General features: G+C 42.2%; 1 protein-coding gene across 3 annotated transcripts in view; it reads left to right on the forward strand.

Moving 5' to 3' along the window:
• CFAP46 (cilia and flagella associated protein 46) overlaps window positions 1-22,574 on the forward strand; it is a 2,698,259-nt gene that overhangs the window by 804,381 nt on the left and 1,871,304 nt on the right. For all 3 annotated transcript variants that reach the window (XM_069611407.1, XM_069611408.1, XM_069611409.1), the window contains exon 20: window positions 19,025-19,232. In XM_069611407.1, the coding sequence (XP_069467508.1) occupies window positions 19,025-19,232 (208 nt within the window). The remainder of the gene's footprint in view (window positions 1-19,024; window positions 19,233-22,574) is intronic.

Here is a 22,574-nt window from a genome sequence, read left to right on the forward strand (position 1 = left end):
CGTCTACAGTAGAACACTTAAGAATACTAGATAATACACTTCAAAGCGCACTTTCTCGTTTGTGTTTGTTCGAGGTTACATTTGTAGCAACGTTAGAAGGGGAAAAGATACGTTTATCATTTTATCAGTAATTGCAAACTCATGCAGATTTCAACAGGTCATACGGTAATGCATTTACTCTGCAAACAGATATAGGTAAATCACTTAAAGGGAGGAAAATAAGTGGTTATTGCAAAATGAGCTTAGTTCAAGGTTCTAGAGACAATTTCTTCGCCTGGCAAGTCTTTTAAGTCCAGAACGCAACACTAGCTAAAGGCAGTTTGGAGAGGGCTTGAAGTCTTGAAAAACAGCAAATAATGAAGAGTTCCATCGGATTTCTTCCAATGTCTAAAGTTATTGAAGTAGCAAGTTAGGAACTAACAAAGGAGATCTAAAAACGACCTTAAGAAGGGAACACAAGCAGCAACTTGGGTCAGAGGCAGGAGGGTGCTGCCCAGGACACCTCTACATGCACTCCAACGCTCTGGAGCGACTTCTTGGAATCAGGTAGGCAATATCTTTTTCACCACAGTACCATTGGTTTGAAGAAAGTGTTTGTGTTGGCTCCTCTGCGATGTGGTAGTTCTGGACCCGAACTCGGACTTCCTTGGTCTGGTGACGAAAGGCAGGACAATGGACAGTGTCTCTCAGCAGCAGTCTTGAGATAGGACCTGTAGCACGATTTTCAGCAACTTTTTGGTTCGCTCTGCGGTTTTGGCGCTTTTTCAGCAGCACCACCAAATGTCACAGTTCATCCAGTCAACCGTCTTCACTTCCTGCAGTCCCACACTCTGGTGAGGGGGTCTGGGCGAGTTGGATCAGATCTCTGGAGTGTCCTTATGGTTTCAGCAAAGATTTGGACGGATTCAGCCTTTCCACAACGATGAACTCAAAATGGGCAGCAGGTCTCCTGTAATTGGGGTTCTGCAGCTCTGGAAGCTCCTAAGACCTTGGGAGATGGCTTGTTTCAAATTTCGTTTTGGGACTGGTTGCTCCCACCAGCCAAAGAGAAGGAGTCATCCTCTTTGGAGCTCTTCTGTCGCATAGAAGGTCGCTTCACTGTCTTGCAAAGGATCGGCAGGCATCTCTGGTCGTCATCTTCGGATACTTCTGTTTCCTGTGGTCGACTTGCTTTAAACTCCAGAAGTCTCACCTTTTATACAGTTCCAGCACACACTCCTCTACAATTTCTCTCAGCATTTTACAGAAAGGGGTGTTTGGCTGTCCAATCATACAAAGAACAGGGGGGTGGAAGACTCCTCCTCCACTTCCTGCCTGCCCAGACAGTCTGGAGCCTAGTCAGGGATACCTACTGGTTCCTGCCAAAGGCAAAACACACACACAGGCCCCCACCCTCACCGAATGGTAGAAGAAGGACTAACAAAGAACAACCACGCTACTAATAGCGAAAACAGAAGGGAGGCCCCAAGTTGGTACTTGGGTGCACTATTGTGCACTACCGAGGCTATGGACATAGCCTGCAGTGTAAAAAATACACAATAGTTAATAGAACACGTCCACTGCCACCAGCCATTCTGTCTGTAACTAAAAGGTCACAGGAGCAGAGAGAAGGGGGATACTAAGTACCCCTTTCGCACTCCACTGAAGGTGGTGTGTGCCAATCTCTCAGACTATAGAGTTGTGGGAGAGATACTAAGTATCGATCTATCCTTAAGAATTGTAGTTACTTGAGGATATAGAAAACAAATCTTAAAGGAGGACCCCTAGGGTCCGCAGCAATACTGCCCACAAGGATCTGTGTGCTGCAGTAGTAAAACACAGATGTATTTAAGTGCTATGCAGCAGACATACTCCATAGTACAGGTAGAATACAAAGAATAGAGTTCCACAAGACAGAGCCCACAAGAATGAATGAGTGGAAAAATGCTCCACTCGTTCACGATTGAAAGAAAAAAGTCCAGCAAAAAGTGCTGCGGGTCTCACTAGGAGAGCGGATGGAGCACAATAATGATACATCTCCCTAACACTCTTCCCCCCCCCTCCTAGCACTCCCCCCCAGATTAGGGACTGGAGGATCTAATCCACTCCTGGATGGCTCTATTGATCCAGTCAGTGATACTTTCTGGAGAGACCATCAGCATTCTCATGTTGGGTACCTGACCTGTGCTCAATAGTGAAGTCGAAGCTGTGTAGGCTTATGGACCACCTGAGCAGTTTTGTGGTTTCCCCTTTCATCTGCATCAGCCACCTTAAGTGTTGGTGGTCAGTTTGAATCTTGCAAGTAGTACATAGAGGTATGGTCTGAATTTCTTCAGGGTCCACACAATAGAAAAACATTAATGTTCAATGGTTGCCCACCTTGTCTCCATATCGTTAAATGTTCTACTAATAATCTAGATGGGGGTGCTCCCTGCCTTTGCTATCAAATTGGCTCAGAACTGCTCCTATCCCTGTGTTGGAAGCATCAGTTGGGACTAGGAAGGCCTGAGTGTAATTTGGAGCTCTAAGCACTGGAGCTTTTTATTTATGTATTTATTTGTATATGGCTTGTATAAACCTTTACAAAAACAAACTAATTTACAAAACACATAAAATACGACTGTAAACACTACAGATAAAAATTAATACAAAATCATCAAAGTTAAAAACAGCAAACGCGATGCAATACTTATTTTGTACTTATCCTAACAATTTTCAAACTAACAAATGTACACTACTCTGAACATATTAACCACTTAACATCTTTACACACTAACCTTTAAATAGGAGAACATTCTTAACTTTAGTAATATCGATTCACCATGTAGCAAAGTTAACCAAAACTGATACCGGTGAATCCATTCATTATTTACAAAACTGCTAAAATACTTTATGCTATTAGCCAGCAGTTCCGGACACAACAATAATAAATGAAACAATTACTCTATTTCCTGAGGATTTTTGCAATGTCTACACATTCCATTTGTCCCCTCCTTTGGATTATGTGTACAATTTATTTCATTAGTAGATAAAACGTTAAATCTAAATCCTATTATCCCCATTTTCACCTTTCTACTGGGCAATTCATCAAGATAAGATTCCATTGTGCCTGGAATTTTTTGTGGAGATACCACGTGGTCATAGATCCGTTAATTAAGTATTTCCACCCTATTCCTCTCCTAATCACTATGCCCTTGGAGTCCCTGGTAAACCCTTTACTCTCCACCTATCTTGAATCTTCTCTCCTCTTGGACCCTGCCCAGTCACGCTTTAGGCCTGGCAGGGGCACAGAGTGTGTCCTGGTCTCTGTGCAGAACGATATGGCCAGGCTGGTGGACGCAGGTGGGGTGGGCGCCCAGATTTTGTTAGACCTGTCAGCTGTGTTCAACACTGTTGACCACCCAATCCTGCTGTATCGTCTTGCCCAGATAGGTATATCTGGGCAGGTACTGGCCTGGTTCCCCTTGTTCCTGGCAGATCATGCCCCGGTTCTCTCTATGCCCCTGTTTCTATCCACCCCCTGCAATCTGACCTGCGGGGTGCCACAGGGTTCCTCCTTGTCTTCGATTCTTTTTAACATATACATCTGGGCACTTGTGTTTCTCATCCGCTTCTTCGGCGTCAGCTACTCTTATGCCGACGACAACCAGATCCTGATCCGTTTAGATCTTGATCAGGCTGAGGTGTCGTGCCTTCAGAGGTGCCTGGCGGCTGTGGCTGAGTGGATGAACCACAACTGGCTAAAATTGAACAGAGACAAGACAGAGGTTCTGGTGGTGGGCTATCCCCCTGATCCTTCACTTTGGGTGTCTTCCTTTCGGCCTTATTCGCTTGGCCCTCTTCCTGCAGTGAAGGTGAAAAACCTGGGCGATGTCCTATCAGCGTCCTTGTCTATGGACGCCCAAGTCACATCTGCCAAGCTGGTCATTTTCAGATTAAACCTCCTGAAAAAAGCACTCCTATGATTCCTGCCGCCCTCTGTCCCCCGGTGGTGGCCGCTATGTTGCTTAGTCGGCTTGACTACTGCAACTCTCTCTATCTGGCCCAGCCTAAGGTGCTGATCCTGCGACTTCAGCGCCGACAAAAGTTAGCAGCGCTGGTCACTAAAGGTACGCCTTATGGAGCCAATATTTCACCGATGTTGCTGGCCTTGCATTGGCTCCCGGTGGCCCAGCGCATTAGGTTAAAGGCTTTATGCATTGTCCATCGGGCACTTCATGACCTTGGTGCTGAGTATCTCTACACAAAGTTTACTCAGTACTGCCCTAAACGCTGTTTGTGATCTGCTTCTGTCAACCTGCTCTGTGTTCCTTCCGCTGTGTGCAGACTGGGGGTTCAGCCTTCCCCATAGCAGCGGCTCAGCTATGTAATGAGCTCCATTTTGCCATAAAGGTCTATCTAACCATCTGGCTTTTAGAAAGGCTGTCAAAACACATCTGTTTTATTTGCAGGGATGTTATGGTTATGGCTGTATGCCTTGTCTTTCTAGCGCCATGATACCTTTGGGTGGCCGTGCGCTGTAAAAGTCTTCTTAACATAACAATCAAGGATCTTATTGTTTTTTACCTTTATAGGGTTAGATCTTAGTAAATCCAATGAAAGACTCACATTTTTCACAATGATGCCACACTCATCCGAATGATCCTTCATGAAGCCTACAATATCCTTAATACTCAGCAGTGCATATAAAGAACCCACTCAGAGGTTTCACATTTTCTTAGCAGACATAATTTTCTCCATGCTACTATACTTCCAATAGATTGCAGACCAATCTCATAGCGTATTATCTGCATCAGGATACTTTTTGGCAGGAAATACAGGATAGAACGCCAAATTACACTTTCTATAGTTGTAAATTCTAGTTCCAATTCCTTGGGCCAAAATTCGAAACCTTAACAGATACTTGCTAGTACTTTGCTCCTGTAGAATTCCCTGTATGGGGTTAATGAGAATTTACCAAATTTACGATCTAATTGTCTCATTTGGTTTTACATTCACATTGCTTTTGATTTTTTTAATCTAGCCAGGATTGGGTATCCCAGAAATTGCAAATTATACTTTATAGGCAGAACACTGTTTTCCCAAGTCCACCTTAGCCTTCTTACCTTAAACTCCTTCCCTTTGGACAATCTCATAATCATGGTTTTTGCAGAATTAATCTTTAGATTCAGAGATAGGATATATTTATCAAATCCTACTATTAGTCTTTGCAGTCCCACTGGCATGGAGTCCAACAAAAAATCATCTGCATATTCTGCCCAATTACATTTTAATGCTCCAATGTTTGGGGAGTCTAGCGTTTTTTTATCCAGCGACTCTCCAAAGTCTGAGACATATAAATGATATCGCGTAGGTCCCAAAATGCACCCTTGACATATTCCTCTCCTAGTTTTACATTCCTTTGACAGTAGCCCATCCTAGTTTAGTCTGATCCTTATTTTGGAATATTTATGCAGATGTATCACCATGCTAAGTAGACCCTTGGGCATTCCAAATATATCTAGTGTTTTCCACAATAAATTCCTATTCACCATATCAAAGGCCTTACTCACATCGATTGAGGCCATGAATATTGGAGAGTTTGTTGATGACCAGGCCAATCTCTGCAAACAGCTAACCACTAAACCCTCCACAATTTTTTTTTACGGAAGCCAATCTGTCTGTAATCTAGTATATTATTATTCCTACTCCATTCCTCTATATGGTCCAACACCAGTGATGCAAATATTTTGGAATCCACGTCCATTATAGATATTGTTATATAATTCTTTGGTCACAGTCTCAAGCCCTTCTTAAAGATTGGGACTATATGCAACATTTTCCATGAGTCAGGGATGATATATGTATTCAATATATTTTTTTATTCAATCTGTAGAATCTTGGCCCACAACCCAAATTATGTTTTAGAATCACGTTGGTTAACTTGTTGCGTGCTGCCGCTCTTGAAGGATTAGACTTCCTTATTTTTGCTTATATATTGTTGACGGTAATATCTATCACCCACCCTAGATCTTGTTTTAGGTCAACGTTACATTCCAAGGAATTACATTAATGCATGTCCTCAAAGTATTTGATTCAAATCTCCTCTGTTATAGGATTACTTACTAGTGACCGATAATGTGCTTCTGTTCTGTTTATTAACTCCCAAAATACTCTTGAAGTTTTACGTGTGATACATTCTAACATTCTTTCTCCGTCTAGCTGGTATAATTTCACTCGTTCGAACTTCAGCCAATTTTTGTATTGCTGTTTTAGTACCCACATTTTCTCTCATTCATCTCATTGCCCTCTGCTTTTAGTACTTTACGAATATCCCTATGCAGGACATTTTTCCTAACTTTTACCTCTACATTAAACTCATGCCTTCCTTTTGTGTAGATATTACTCTTTTGATGCCTTTCGGGATTCACTACCCCAATAAATGGTTCTAAATATTCAGGCAGCCCTCTTACTGAGTATCTGTTTATTTCTCTTCCAATGGGCTTACATCAAATTCCCTCATCATAGTTGAATTCAATAGACTAATTTTCTCCGTAGACCATGTTAATCTATTTCCGCTATTACTAACAATTAAATTCCTACGATTCCAATCAGAAACTACCGAATTAGGCACCCAGTTAAACCAGACGCATAATTGTGCATTATCGCTCCATTCAGTTTGCTTAATTTCGTAATGTATTACCTTTGAGAAGAGGTTACTTGCCATAAATATATAATCTATTTCAGATGCAAGACCCCTAGCCACCTATGTTGGGGCATCGTTCTGCAAGAGAATCATCCCCCATGTTTCAGCAAAGTTAAGCCAAATACCCCCTTCCACCGTTTTTTTCGTGTCTTCCGTTACCTGTATGTAATCAGTAATAAGGACATTCATTTTATCTATATTTTTGATATTACAACTTGCATTCAGATCTCCTGCAAGAATCACATTGCCTCCCTTATGCAAATTGTACCATTCTTCAATTGTCTGATTGTCTACCAATTATTGTTTCCAAATTAATACCCGGAGTCCAATAGACATCAATTAGTAAAATGTGAAATATTCCATTCTCCGCTTAACTTCTACCCCCATGCGTAGAATGTTATCCATTATCCTCCATTCCACAGATCTTTTTAAATCCCTACCCTTTTTTGTGCTGTAGTAACCCACCCTTTTGGCCTTCCCTTAGCCCCCTCGACTCACATATACTTATCATATCAAAACCATCCCAAAGTAGTTTCTCTGTTGCCTAGGTTTCTTGCCAAAATATTTTATTATTTTACTTAACTTCTTTACAGAATTTAGTATTGGTAAGCTGATGCCTATGTCCCCTATGTGCCTATGTTCCAAATTAGAAACTTCAAGGTACTATTATTTTTAAAGTGGCTGACTCAGATAGCCATCGCCAATCGGGAGCTTCTCCACTTTTCAGCTTTTGTTTCAAAGCATCTTCTTTCCTCCTACCCCTATCATCGTATTCCGAATCATCCATCTCCCTGCTTTGCTGTTGCTTATATTTGTCACTGTTGTACACCGAGCTGTCATATCCATATTTTTGCAGGCTGATTGCTTCTTTTAATATTATATTCCTTACCAAGGGGGATTGAATGATTAATCTCACATAGTCATAGCGTTGTGAGTGAACAAAATCCACCAGTTAAATATCGGCCGATGAAATCAATCTTAAGTCAGGTATTTCATCAAATAGAGCCAAAATCCCCATCCTGTTCAGGGAATTAGGCCCACCCTCATCAAAAAGATAATTTAAAATTAAGCTGGGGCATCCGGTTGTTTCGGAACTCACAATTTCAGTATTTTTTCCTTCTCTCCTCTCCTATCCTTAGGAATCTTTCCCTCTTCTCTCTCCCCCACCCCCTTTAAGCTTCTTACTATTTTCAGCTAGGTCACTACACTTGGGTTTCCTTACATCGCTCAGCCCCCCTACCCAACTGAACTTCATCTTCTTTTTTCCCTCCTTCTGACTCACACCCCTTTTTCCCTCCAATATGTCTCTCAAAGTATTTCTTCCCTCTGCTTCCGAAAAGGGTACACATTTCTGTATACTGTCACACCCTTGGTCATGGACCTCCTACCTCTCCTGTCCATTCGACATAACTACAACTTTCACCCCCTATGCAGATATGGCTCTCTTTGATCCTTTTGCACTTATTGGTTGCCTGCCTATTACCAGATCCTTCTCCACATCCCAAATACTTACGTGACTCATATGTTGACTCTGGTGATTAAGCACTGCGAACCTAGGCTGGATATGTACATGCTGATTAAATATTCCAAACAGTTGTTTGCCTTCATCTCCTTTTTTTTTTTGCATTCCCCCCGTGGTTCTCGGATTTCTTTCGTTTTACTACATCTACCAGTCTCTTCTAAGCCTTGGAGTATTCAATTTGTTCATATTCTGTTTTATTAATATTCTTAATAGGTTTGCTTTCATTACTCTCTCCCTCATTACTTTCTCCTGACCCTCCCTCTTCCTCCACAGTTGCCTGCTCACCATTTAGGCCCTTTCCAGTGGTTTGCAAAATCGTACGAGGAGGCCTTTATATTTTTTTAATTCAGCTAATTCAGCTGGCTTCAACACTCTAATTTATTTTCCCCTCTTCTTTGAATTTTTAGATACTACAGGATGTACACATTCCTGCTCTTCCCTTTCTTTATTTCTTTCCCCCACTTCTTCATCTGGCACTACAATCACCTCTACCACATCTTCCACGATTACTTCCATGTCTTCGTTGGAGACTTTTTCTTTCGTATTTTCACTCCCACTACCCTTATTTTCACCCTCATCTTTGCTGTACTTCTTGGATTAGACCCCAGCTCTATTGTATCAAGTCTCTCCATAACATTTCTTAAACAACTAAATTGCTCTTATGGCTCCTTTTTTACCCATGATCTCATTTCCAGTATCGTCATTAGTATCAATTTTCTATCAGAGTAACATTTCTTGTCCTTCCTCTTCATTTTCTTCCTCCTCTTGCTTTCCTTCATCTCCCCTCACCCAAATCTATAGGTTTGACCTTCCTTGCCAGTTGAGTTATTACACCCTTAGCGAATATAGGCGGGGTATCTAATAGAGAATTATCCTGGTTGCCCCTCACCTCCCCGTCTTTTTTGTTCTACGTTTGCATTCCTTCCCTCCCCCATTAGTTCCCCCTCCTCTTCATATAATGATTGCAAGTGACCTGGTTACTCCTCCTTCACCTACCCCTCCCCCTTCTGTTTCCTGCATTGCTTCCACCATTAAAGCATCTGTAATCTGCCACCCCCCCTCTCCCTCTAGATCTTCAGTCTCTAATTCCAAACCCGGGGATTACGGGAATGGCATGGCTAATGCTCTAGCCAATGTGTTCCTTCTGGTTGTAAAAACCAGGGGCGCAAATACTATATTCTTCCTGCTAGTGATGGTTTTCTTCTTCATACCTTTTACCCTTCAAGAAACTCTGTCTCCTTCTTTGCCCCTCTTCCTAGTAGCTTCTTTCCCAACTACACCCTATACCGGGATTTCCTTTAGTTTCTCCTCCCCTTTCCCCTTATTGCCTTGCAATCCGTAGTCTTTGTTTCCTATACCGGGGTATAATTTATCAGATCCCCCTCCCCAATCTGCCCAACAAATATACCTAGAAGCTTACAGCCCAGAGCCCTTAACAGCAGTTCTATTTACTTCTATGCTACTTGGTTCACATCCCAAAACTTGGCGTTGCTATGTGAAGAAACGTCCTCCCCTACCAAATCCCTTCTCCATAGTACACAGTAGCATTAACGGAGCCCTTGTAATCAATTCTATTTATATCACTACTTCTTTATTTGCCTCCCGAGACGTGACCTACCCCTCCCCCTTGGTTAAGCACACCTGTGGCCACCTGATTAGCATATAACAGTGAATGTGGGCCTTGTCACTTGAAAACGGCTCTTTTATTCCATGCTATTTGGTTTGTGTCCCAAAACGTGACGTTGCTGTACAAAAATACGTGCTCACTGCCCTGATACCGACGCCTCTCTTAACAGAATTGCAGAGCAGTGACAGGCAGGGATCATATATTAAACCTCCTTTTACCCCTCCCACACTGCACAATTAAATGGGTATACACTGCCGCGGCACCCAAATTAACAGCTGATGGTCAAGGGAAACCTTTGTCACATAGACTTTTGTGAGACAGTTAACACTTTACATGATTATCATTTTACCGCAGTACAGCAGACCTTTTAGCAATGAAATGCATCTACATTACCGGCCATGGACAGCAAAAACAAACACAATACAAGCCTCCCCAGCCTCCAGAGCCGAACAGTCAAACGGGCAATTCCTGGCACTTCTTAGTGCGCGCGCACGTGCCTATTTGTGCTGTGAAGTTGGTGGGCGGAGCTTCTCCTAAAAGGTGAAACAAAATACAAATACGGGTAGATTAGCTACCACGTGTATATATAAGTATACGTTTGTCTTTCTAATACAATCCAATGTAGTTTACCCCACCTTTATAAAAGTATCAGTCTAAATAAAGCTGGAAGTGTAAAAGCTAAGGAGCTATTGTAGCTATGGTGAGGACAGCAGCACTCCAGGCTAAACATGCACTTCCTGGCACTTCGCACACATGCCTATTTGTGCTGTGGAGCTAGTGAGTGGGGCTTCTCCAACACAAGTGAAAAGCGTCACACGTTACATCCATTACAAGCACTGGAGCTTTACAAAGGGCATCTTTCAGCCCCTGGAAGGCTTTTTCACAGTCCTCATTCTACTTCCCTTTTTTTCGGGTGCTTTGGAGAGGATATGGTATTCAGAGGCAAAGCTATGGTCCTATTGTTCTCAATGAAGTTCCTGTAATATTCAGTAAGTCCTAAGAAGGCTCTTACTTGAGTTTGAGTAGTTGGAGTGGCCCAGTCTTTTACAGCGTTTTATTTTCCATGTAAGGGCTTGCTCTCCCCTCCTCCCACCTCATGAGCAAGGTAGACCACATTACTCTGACCCACTTGGCATTGACTTGCCTTGATGGTCCGATTGGCCTGTTGAAGGGCCTGCAACACATGTCCCATATGGTGAAGATGTTCTTCCCAGGTAGGGCTGAACACTGCTATGTCATCAAAGTATGCCATGCAGATGTTCTCTAACCCATTTAGAACATGGTTAACCATTCTCTGGAATGTGGCAGGTGCATTCCTTAAGCCAAAGGGCATAACCTTAAACTGGTACAAGCCTTCTGGAGTTAAGAATGCAGTCTTCTCCTTGGACTGGTCAGTTATTGCAATCTGCCAATAACCACTTGTCGGGGAAAAAGTACTAAGTAATTGCGCTGAACCCAGCTTATCCACTAGTTCATCTGTCCTTGGCAAGGGATGGGGATCATTGTTGGTGACTGCATCCAATGCCCTATAGTCCACACAGAATCTACGTTCCTTAGTTCCTGCCTTTGGTACTAACACAACTGGGCTAGCCCATGGACTTGTGGAATGTTCAATCAATCCAAGGTAAAGCATCTTGTTGACTTTGCCTTTTATGTGATTCCTCACATGATCTGGCATCCTGTAGCCCCTGCTTTTAACAGGTACACTATCACCAGTGCCAATGTCATGCTGGCTCCAAGGGGTCAGGCCTAGTGTAAGTGAGAACAGATGGGCAAAGTGAGTCAACAAAGCTTTGCACTCCTGCTGCATTGTCAGATTAGAAGAGAGTTTTACCCCTTCTACTGAACCATCTGAAGGGTGTCCCCTTAGAAGATCTGAGAGAGGCTCACTCTCCTCTTCTTCTTGATTAGAGGCTATGAACAAAGCTTCTATCTCTGGTTTGGAAACATAACCCTACAGACGGTTGGCATGAAAGACTCTAGGGGCCTCCTTGGGGTTGCCCATGTCTACCAAATAATCGACCTCTGCAAGTTTCACACAGCTTTGAAGGGTTCTGTCCATTTGTCCTGTAACACCATCTGTTTTACTGGGACCATTATGAGAACGTGTTGGTCTGGAGTAGACTCCACCACATTTGCCTTCTGGTCATGCCACTGCTTAACCAGACCTTGACCATCTTTCAAATTCTCAGTAGCCTTTGTCATCATAAGTGCCATCCTCTGTCTGAGGTCAAGCACATAGCCAGTAATCTGTACTGGCTTGAGGGAAGAGGAACTCTCCAGACGTTCCTTAATCGGGGCCAAAGGGCTTCTCACTGGATGACCATAAAGTAACTCAGAGGCTAAAGCCCACTCCAGCTTGAGGAACTTCTCTGTAGGCAAATAGAAGGCATGGCAGAAGAAGTTCCCACTTTCTTCTAAGTGGTTCTCCCAAAGCTCCAATCATGCTCTTCGTGGTTCTATTACACCTCTCTACCAACCTATTAGTCTGAGGGTGGCAGGTAGTTGAGAACGTGTAGGTGACACCACAGGTTTTCCACATGGCCTGCATGCAGTGGGACATAAAATCTTATCCCATGTCGGATACAACCTCCTTAGGAAATCGTACTGTTTTAAAAATACCAAGTAGGGCCTTAGCCACTGCCCGAGCAGTAACAGTTCTCATTGGAATTATTTCACGGTACCTGGTGGCATGGTCCACCATAACCAGTATAAATCGGTTGCCTGAAGATGTTGGGGGGGTCTAGGGGACCAACATCGTCAATCCCCACCCTCTCAAAAGGAACCTCCACAACTGGGAGAGACACTAAGGGTGCCACATTCTTGTCTCCACTCTTACCAGATAACAGGAAGGTGTGACAACTCCTACAATGTTCTATGTCTGCACCCATCTTGGGCAATTAGAAGCACAGTGGAATCCTCTCCTTGGTCCTCTTAGAGCTTAAGTGAACAGCGAGGGGGACTTCATGTGCTAACTGGGGACTTCATTTGCTAACTGTGAATGGAGGATAGCAGAAGGGCAACGTGTTGGTCTTGGAAGCAAGACCACGCAGAGCAACAGAGGTTCGAATCCCGGATCCGCAATTAGAAAGCAAACTTGGGTACAATATTAGGCTTGTTATAAAGAACCAATTAAATAAATAAACTGTAGGAATTTAGGTCTCAATTCCTGGGGAACCGCCAGTCTCCTAAGGTCTCCTGGAATAGACGGCATAGGCTCACTGTATAGAAATTCATCTTCCCAGTATAGCCTGTGCTTCTCAGGGTCTTGCCCTTCACTCTGGGAAGATGCCTGCTGATGCAGACCTTCTAGAGAGGGATCATTTCTTTGTCCACTACTGAAGTCTGTCCTTGAGGGCCCACCTTTTGCCATCAAAGTCTTCAGCTCAAGATGGTCTCTTGGATCCAGATCTTCTAGACAGGGTTGAATCTCCTCCTCCTCTGACTCATCAGTAGAAGGTTCTTCAGGGGATTCCTCTTGCACTACCTCAGCCTCAGCTGGTGGTGGGGTCACGGGGTGACCTCTGTTTTCTACAGGAATCTTTTTCCTTGTGGAGGTTTTGAGTTTGGGACCCTTCTTTCCTTGGGGACTCTGTGTTTCCCCTTGTTCTCAGTTGGACGATCCTTTATGGTTGCCTCTCTGGCTTTCCTTGTCAACTCCCTTCTCTTCTTAGAGGGGTTTTTGGTGTGCTGGAGACTACATCTAAGGCCTTCAAATCATTGCCCAACAGCACTCTTCCTGGTACTTCTGACTTAACACACAGGATTTTTTTACAGTCCTCTTATTACACTTAATGATAACTAGCAATACTGGCCACATTTGGACGGGGCCTCCTGCTAACTTGGTAAGCCTTTTGGGAGCCTTAGCAACTTCCTCAGGTTGAAGGAAACTTTAATCTACCACAGTTATACTTGCCCCAGTGTCTCTAATGACAGGGGTGTCCTGACCATTTACAAGTACACTAGCTCTATAAAACTCTTTAGTATTATCAGGAATGGAATTATAAACCTCAATGTTCTGTTGTTCCCCCAGTCTCAAAAATACTAAAGAAACTCTAGCCTGAACACCAATGGGTTCTTCAGCATGAGGGTGAAAGCTAGCCCCTCTCATTGGAATATCCACATCATGTGTGAATGCTAAACTGACAGAGGCGATCCCCGAAGGTTTACCCTTACATCTGGGATCTCCTTTCACATGGTCACCAGACTCACAGACCACACATTTACCAAATGTCTTTTAGAATGGCGGTTTCTGATAACCTCCCTCTGGTTTGGGCCCATAGGTTTCACTAGCCCTGTAATGTTGTTTAGGGGGATATTTACCCTTGTTATTTTTGTGGCCCTCCTTTGGTGTGGGATTTTTGGAATGATCCTTCTCATGCTTTTTGTGCTTTTGATCCACCTCTTTCTTGTGAGGTGCCCCAGAATACTTGTGAGTAGCCCTACTGGCCACCCACAAGTTAGCAGCCACTGCTAGCTTCTTGGGGTCCAGTTCTTTAAAGTCAGCAAAGTGCTCTCTCAGCTCTGGGGAATAGGCAATAAAATACTTTTCAGCATGAATAAACAACTAATGCCTTCATAAGAGCTCACCTTGTAGCCCTTAATCCACCCATCTAAGTCTTTCAGGCTTTCACACATCCAAGTGGCCACAAGTTACCATCTCCATTCTTGTGGTCCCTAAACTTTTTTAGGTATTGGGAAGGAGTCTTCCCAAACCTGGCTATGAGAGCAGTTTTTACCAACTGGTAATCTTGCCTATCAAAATAATTCATTTCCATCACAGCATCACAGCCATTTTGGGGGATACTAGAGATTACCCATGGAACAAACTCATTTTCACTAATACCTTTTACTTTGCATGTAAACTCAAATGTACTCAGCCAATCCAGAATATCAGTTTTCACATCATACAAACGTACAAAATATTTGGGGAGACGAGGCTTCCTGCTTCTGGAGTGGTCTGGCAAAGAGGACTCTAAAACGGAAGTAGACAACATTTTCATCTTTTGTCCATGCTGCATCTCCTTTTCCTTGAGTTGCAGTTCCTTCCTCATTTCTTTGTCTCTCATTTCAAACTGTATTTCCAGTTTCCTGAATTCAACCTGCATTTTCATTTTTTCTAATTCTAGAACCAGCTCAGCTGACATGTTAGATACAGGTAGGGTTGATGTCAGAGGATTGGCAGGTTGATTCATATTCATGCGTTCACCCACATCATCTTCTACCTCATTATCTGGAAGATGAGGACTAAGGATTACATTTTGACCATCATTTTCTTCTAGTTCAATTCTGGAAGCAGGAGTTAGAGGCCTACTTACAGTTTGGTAGAAATTAACACAGCTTTTTTTTCCTTTTGTACCAAGGCATTTATCTTTACACATTTCTTTCAGTTTTTCAACGGAAAGTGACATAAGAGCTTCTGCCTTTATAGTTTTCCATAGTGTACATTGTTTTTGTACTTTATAGTATAATGACCTTGAGGATGGATTTTTTTTGTGTGCAATAGAATGAGAAATTAATGTAATCCAACCTACACAAATCCCACCAGCTGTAACACCAGTGTTAGGGGAGTTTTCCTAAAGTCCGCAGTAAGACTTGAGTAAGCTATCCCAGTGGTTTGTAGATCCCTATCTCTTATCAGTCTGTACTATCTCAGGACCTTGGTAGTGTGGCAGAGCAGTCAGGCTTATCTTAAGACGAAGATGAGAGCTGTAGGTATCTACTCTGAATCTTAGTTAGGCACAACAAAGAAGCACTTACACATACAGGTATATTATTAAAGATGTATATTTATTATATTTACACCAGATTCACTTTAAATACTTCTACGTTTACGGTAGAACACTTAGGAATACTAGGTAATACACTTCAAAGGGCACTTTCACTGTTGTGTTTGTTCGCGTTACATTTGTAGCAACGTTGGAAAGGGAAAAGACAAGGTTATCGTATTATCAGTAATTGCTCCCTCATCCGGATTTCAATTGGTCATACGGTAATGCATTTACTCTGCAAACACATATAGGAAAGTCACTTAAAGGGGGGAAAATAAGTGGTTAGTGCAACATGAGCTTAGTTCAAGATTCTAAATATGGTTTCTTTGCCTGGCAAGTCTTTTAATTCCAAAAACGCAACCCTAGCTAAAGGCAGTTCAGAGAGGGTAAGAACTCTAGACAAACAGCGAATAATGAAGAGATCCTTCGGATTTCTTCCAGTGGCTAAAGTTATTGAAGCAGCAAGTTAGCAACTAACAAAGGAGATCTAAAAACGGACTTGAGATGGGAACACAAGCAGCAACTTGGGTCAGAGGTAAGGGATGGTTCCCCTGGATACCTCTACATGCACTCCAACGCTCTGGAGCGACTTCTTGGAATCAGGTAAGCAATACATTTTTCACCACAGTACCTTTGGTTTGAAGAAAGTGTTTGTGTTGGCTCCTCTGTGGTGTGGCAGCTCTGGACCCGACCTCCAGCCATAACTAGGTGATTGTCTATGTGACTAAAAAGTCACAGGAGCAGAGAGAAGGGGGATACTAAGTACCCCTTTGGCACTCCACTGAAGGTGGTGTGTGCCAATCTCTCAGACTCTAGACTTTTGGGAGAGATAGTAAGTATCCTTAAGAACGGTAGTCACTTGAGGATATAGAAAAAGAATCTTAAAGAGGACCCTTAGGGTCCCCAGCAACACTGCCCACAAGGAGCTGTGTGCTGTGTGCTGCGTGCTGCAGTAGTAAAACACAGATGCCTTTAAGAGCTATGGAGCAGACGGACACCATAGTACAGGTAGAATACAAAGAATAGAGTTTCAAAAGACAGAGCCCACAAGAATGAAGAGTGGAAAAAGGCTCCACTCATTCAGGATTGAAAGAAAGAGGTCCAGAAGTCCAGCAAAAAAAGTGCTTGTGGTCTCACTAGGAGAGGGGAGAAGTCCAGCAAAAAGTGCTTGTGGTCTGACTAGGAGAGGGGATGACGCACAATAATGATACATCGCCCTAACAACTACCAAAGAAATATCACTATTTATTTAATCTACTTTTTGGCAATTAAAAAAATAGCAGTGGATGGATTAACGCCAAATTTTTGAAAGCGCACTGTTGATAGTATGCTGGCCCTCCTCTCGCACATTTGGTAAAAATCCATCCGGCAGTTCAGTTGTAAGCAAATATTTAATGCAAGTCATTCAGGATTTCACAAAAGTTGAGTCCCCTTTAACTGTCTCTTGATGTGAGCCCCGATGCAACTTTCCCAAAGCATTTTGAGTTGGATCTATATTATTTGGACAATTTTGTTGGAAAAAGATATAAGGCCCCTCTATGTATAAAAACCAACCCTTTTTTGCCATTTTCTAGACATATTCCACCCGACCTTCACAACCCCTCATCTCTTCAGAGGTTGTTTCATGTGTTAGACAAATGTTATGTTGCATGTTTGAATAGTTCACTGTACAGTTCACGGAAACGGGTATAGTTTGCAAATCCAACATGTTGCCAGTCTCAACATTTTTGACATTCCTCACATTTCTCAGTTGACCAATCAGCACTTTTATGCAATGTCTGCAAATATTATGCAGAAACAAAGAATTGCTAGGTCCCAATTATATTTAAGATATTTAAAATAAAAATCACATTCTGAACCAATCATACATTGTTATTGTCCCCGCACGCAGCATCAAATGTAAATCAATATGTGTGTTGTTGGTTAACAATATTTATTTATACGAAGTCCATTGCACAAAGAACACAAAAATACATTAAAGTAAACATGAAGAGTAATACATTCCCCAACCCGAGATATAATTAAAACCATTTCTCATATATATACCCACAAAGGGATTGCTCAATGAACAATCCAAAATGACAGCCGATGTCATGCACCTTCCTGATTGGTAAAGACGCTTCTGCGGATACTGAATCAGGGAGTTGGTCTGTGGGTAAAATGGACTGAGATATCATTTGTTTTGTACCTACTTTTTGAAAATATCTGCTTGAAAGAGTAACACCAAATTTGCAAATGTAAACCCTTAGAACCAGGCTGCCACTCGTCGCACACATGTGGTGAACATTCTTTCAGCATGTTTGGGCTTTATGTGCAACAGAAATTATTTTTTGACATAAGTCCTTTGGGATTTAAAAAATGTTGGGCCCAACTGGCAATGTTGCTCCCCTTCCTTGAAACAACACCAAACTTTGCCAAATAATCCAATCACGTCTATATTTTTGGGGAATAATTTGTGCAGATTTGTCAAAGGGAGCAAAAGTTAAAAGCCAACCGAAAAATGCTCTTCCTGGGGAGGAACTTATCTACAACTACATGGTCATCAGTGTTGTCATTGATGATGCCATTTTTGATGTTGTCTGTATTGTCATGTGTGTGGGTATGAGAAGTGCATACACGAGTTATGGTTGATATGGAAAAGTAAAAGTGTGAAAAAAGAGGAAATGAGATGTGAAAAGGGTAGAAAAAAGGAAGTGGTAGTGGTAAATAGGGTATTGGGGTGGGGGGCGGTCTAACCTTGCCCCACAAATTTTTCAGGAGTCACAAAATCTGTACTTTACATTTCTGATATCCAACCAGGTGATCATTCCAAGCTTGACAGTCTGGTTCACTCTATTATACAATAGCAATACCCCTTTGTGAGGGGAAAAGGGACAAAGAGTGCATGTAAGAGTTCCCATCCTGCTTTGCATGAAATATATAAGGAGGACCACAGATCCAAATATTAGACAAACATGTCTTTGACAAAAAGGTTTGCATGCTTTAATCACTAAGTACATAGTGCACACTGGCCTTGATACTCTTATTTTTCACAACTCACCGTAACATTAAAATATTTGTAACATTGAAACATATGTACTGATTCGGGCAACGTACAGGGTTTGGATGTGAGGATAAAATAGCTGCAGTATCAATCTCTCCATTTGGGTCTTCCATGCCCAGCTCTGCACAGAATGGATGGATATAATCATTTCACAATGCACAAACATCCTATGAGAATTATTTGGAATCTTTACAATTAATTTGTCCAATTGGCAATCAGTATCCCTTCATTTACATCGTATCAGTGTTACTTAAGACTAAGAAATATCCCAAAAGTATTTTTATCTATGTGATATATTTTACGAAAAATTCAATGTTTACTTCTTATCTCTGTAATTTCATTTTTAGAGGCCATCAAAGTTTCTATAGTTTTTACATGCTTCTTAATTAATTTTTAGGAACACTGTACTTCTGATCATTTTGGCAAATACCTTAGCACAGGGCTTAGTTTTCCCCTGGATTCCAGCATCAAATCAGAAGGAAGAGGCACCACCGCCGGTAGAAAAGGGTAAGAAGGCTGCTGGAAAAGGATCTGCGAAAGTCAACGCTGTGCAGCTTTTATCAGTGGATCCGAATGCGTTGCCTGATTTGAAAACTGCATTAGAGGTACAATGTTTTCATTGTTTCATTGCCCCAAAACCATTTTAATTCATGAAATAGGTATATTGATTTTTGGTCTATATTATAGTTGAAGTGTTGAACATAGCTGCTCAGTAGAAGACATTTATAATGATCAGTATTGTTAGTGATTCCAAAATATTTGATTTGGCATGAAGATGATATTTTAAAGCAAACATATGGTTAATTTTATTGTTTTATATATTCTTTGCTTGACATATTATTTATATGCAAATGGTGTTGAACTGTCCGAGGATAATGTTAATGGACTGCCTCCACAAACTTAGTGATGGGGTGTTGAAGCCCTGGCCGATAAACTGGTTACCAGTGTGTGGAACTGCCATCTGGAAAGGGTGTGGAAGCCCTGGCCTTTTTGGTTTTTATTAGTTAATAACATGATGAAGGTAATTCCATTTCAGGAAGGGAAATCTGATCAGCAGATTTTCCTTTTATAATCCCCTTGCCAAAAGATTAGTGTATGCTGGTTCCCAGCTGCATCAGTAGCCAGATCTGCATCGTCTACTTCCCAGTGGCACAGAGCAGGTCCAGGGGTCATAGGTGCCATTTTACAGTTGCAGTGAAAGACAAGTCTCTGCAATGCAGAGGATGCTTTTTAAGATATGCATCCAAAAACTACATAACTGTGAGATTGCTGTCCTGTGGCAAGTCAAACTATAAATATAGGCCATACCTGAGTTGTGGTATCGTGGCCAGCATCTCTCATAGTTATCAAAGTCACATCAATTTGATATCACACGTGTGTTACCCCTATGAACCCAATTCAGCAGTGGAGAGATTATTTGTTTTTTCCCCCTGACAGGCTGTCATGCTGCAGCTAGAAAGACAGTAGCCTTAGGGGTTGCCTCTCTTTGTTTCTTTGTGAGGACTGATAACACACTCCCTAGGAAGACAGCCACCCCACAGGAAGCTGCTCTGTGAACAGTAACCAAAGGCCACACCCATCCTCAAAGGGAGTAGCCTCAAAATAAGGTGCAGCATATCAAAAGTTCTTTGATTCTATTGAAAAAAGAAGGCGGGGGTTAGTGTCGAAAGTCACAACTCTTTTCAGCTGGAGGAATGTTCCACCATTATGTTTCTTTCTGTCTCTATCTTTCCTTTCTCTAGCACAAGCACTTAGAGCATAGTGTCAGAAAGCAAAGTCAACTTGTTACAAGAACAGGGATTGGACTCATAAAGCAAGCTAACTTTAGTCAAAACCAGGGAGCTTTTGCCATTAAATGAAGGGGTCTCCCACATCTTATATGACTCTTCAAACCTTCAAGAAGATTTGTTTGGGCCCGGTTGGGGAAGCAGCTCTTTCCAAAGTTCTCCAGTTGCGAGGTGAAGGCAGGTGTTCCAAAGCAGAGGCAAGCTCTTTTCCCCAACCGTCCCCAGGGACCATTGGCGGTGACCTGATGCTGGAACAAGACCTGCATCTCTGCCGTGGACAGTTCCTGAAAGCCAAGACAGTCAGGATTCCTGCTATTTCACCATCACACCAAGCCATGATTTGAGCATGTTCAGATTGAACCACCAGGACCCTCCGGAGCTGCCTTTGGCACTCTCTGAACTTTCAAACCACTGTCCGGCATGTTCAAAATCGTTTTGCCTCTGCGCTGCACCATGAGAGAACATGTAGTTGCCTCGGCTCAAATGAAGTACTGCGGCATATACATGGCCCAAACTGCTGTTTGGACCTCAAGTGTCTTCATCACCAAACTAGTCGCTTATCGAACCAATCCTTGTGTTCTTAACAAATTGTGTACTTCGAGCCCCTGCATCGAAGCCCCTCGTCTGTGCATCCCTTTATCAGCCTATCCACTGTCGAACCTCAACAACCGGACCCGATGACTTCCATGATCCACATTGCTTCAGTTTGACCCCACTTTGACATCATCTGGTCTATTGGACCACCCCAACTGCTGATCTTTTAACTGCATTGAACCAACAAACAGCACCAAGAAGCCTGGTTTGCTGCTGTCAAACCGCCAAGATACTGTAAAAGATACTATTACCTGATAACTGCCCCCTGGTCCAATTTGGGACTTAGCGACTGGCTAGGTCACATTAATCCTGTTTTGCAAGCAAAGAACATATCCTTTTTTAACATTTTGGTTTTTATTGCATTTTCTCCGCAGTCTCATTACCCAGAGTGCTGCATCTTGCTATCTTGCATATCCTGTGTTTTAACAGGGCTGGGTACATGGTGTGTTTAATTAAAGTATATCTTTTTATTTGTTATTTGTATAGACCCTTGATTGGACATTCCTTTATTTTGGACTGTTGTAATTTGCTGTTTGGGTTGCTACTGAACCACATTCACACCCCTTTTGAGAGTATAGGCTTCCCCCCACCCATGTTACCACAAACGGTGAAGGGAGTATATCTCTTAACTATGCCTGTATACCTTTATGATTGTATTGGCTCTTGTTATGTAAGTGTGAGAGGGCTGAGTAGGTGCTTCAGCCTCTTCTCATCCGGCAGGGCAGAGGTCACTTTTTCAAAAGCTGAGATCCTTTACCTGTGTACTTGACGAAATGGGTTAAGGGCAGAATGTTATAGATATACAAAGAATGGGGAAGCAGATACTGAAATGCAGGAATAATTGCAAGAATACACATTCCAGGCAAATCAAAGTGAATGGTGGACTACAGAAATAACAGACATGACACTTGAAGTGCAATCAGAAAAACCTGTAATTACAGGTTTGCACAAACACCAGAACAGAGTGAACAGGTTAGTATTTATATACACAGCAGTGATACCAAAGCAGTGAATGAGTTTTCATATGTATTTTACAATGCAGTGTCTATTTACAATACAAAATGAACAATCAAGGTTATTTCATAATAGCAGCTTTAATGCAACCATTCCCTTCCTGTAATTATGACGCTTTGTACATGTCAGATAGCACAGAGAGTAGAGCGCTCGCTTTGACATCTGTGCAGAGCCTGTCTACGCAGGTTCGAATCCCGACAGGGTTAAACTCAGCCTTTCATCCTTCCGAGGACGATAAATGAGCACCACACACCATGGGCAATAATAAGCGCTCAGATGCCTGAGGGTTTGTAGCGATATATATATATATATATATATATATATATATGTATAAATGCTAATTATTATTATTATGTATAACTTGAAATAAATTCAAGAGATTCATTCTTTTCAGTTTCTCATTTTTTTCAAACGACACATCACTTGTGGCTGCTGTCCTGCATTTGGCTGCAGAGCTCTCTTGCTCTGTGCTGTGGATCAACCTGGAGCTAAAAATGCTGGCTTTCAGGGATTTGACAAATAATACAGCACAATTAGGATTGAGTCAAGGGA

Source organism: Ambystoma mexicanum, chromosome 8, assembly GCF_040938575.1.
Source record: "Ambystoma mexicanum isolate Mex_15411 chromosome 8, UKY_AmexF1_1, whole genome shotgun sequence".
Lineage (NCBI taxonomy): Eukaryota > Metazoa > Chordata > Amphibia > Caudata > Ambystomatidae > Ambystoma > Ambystoma mexicanum.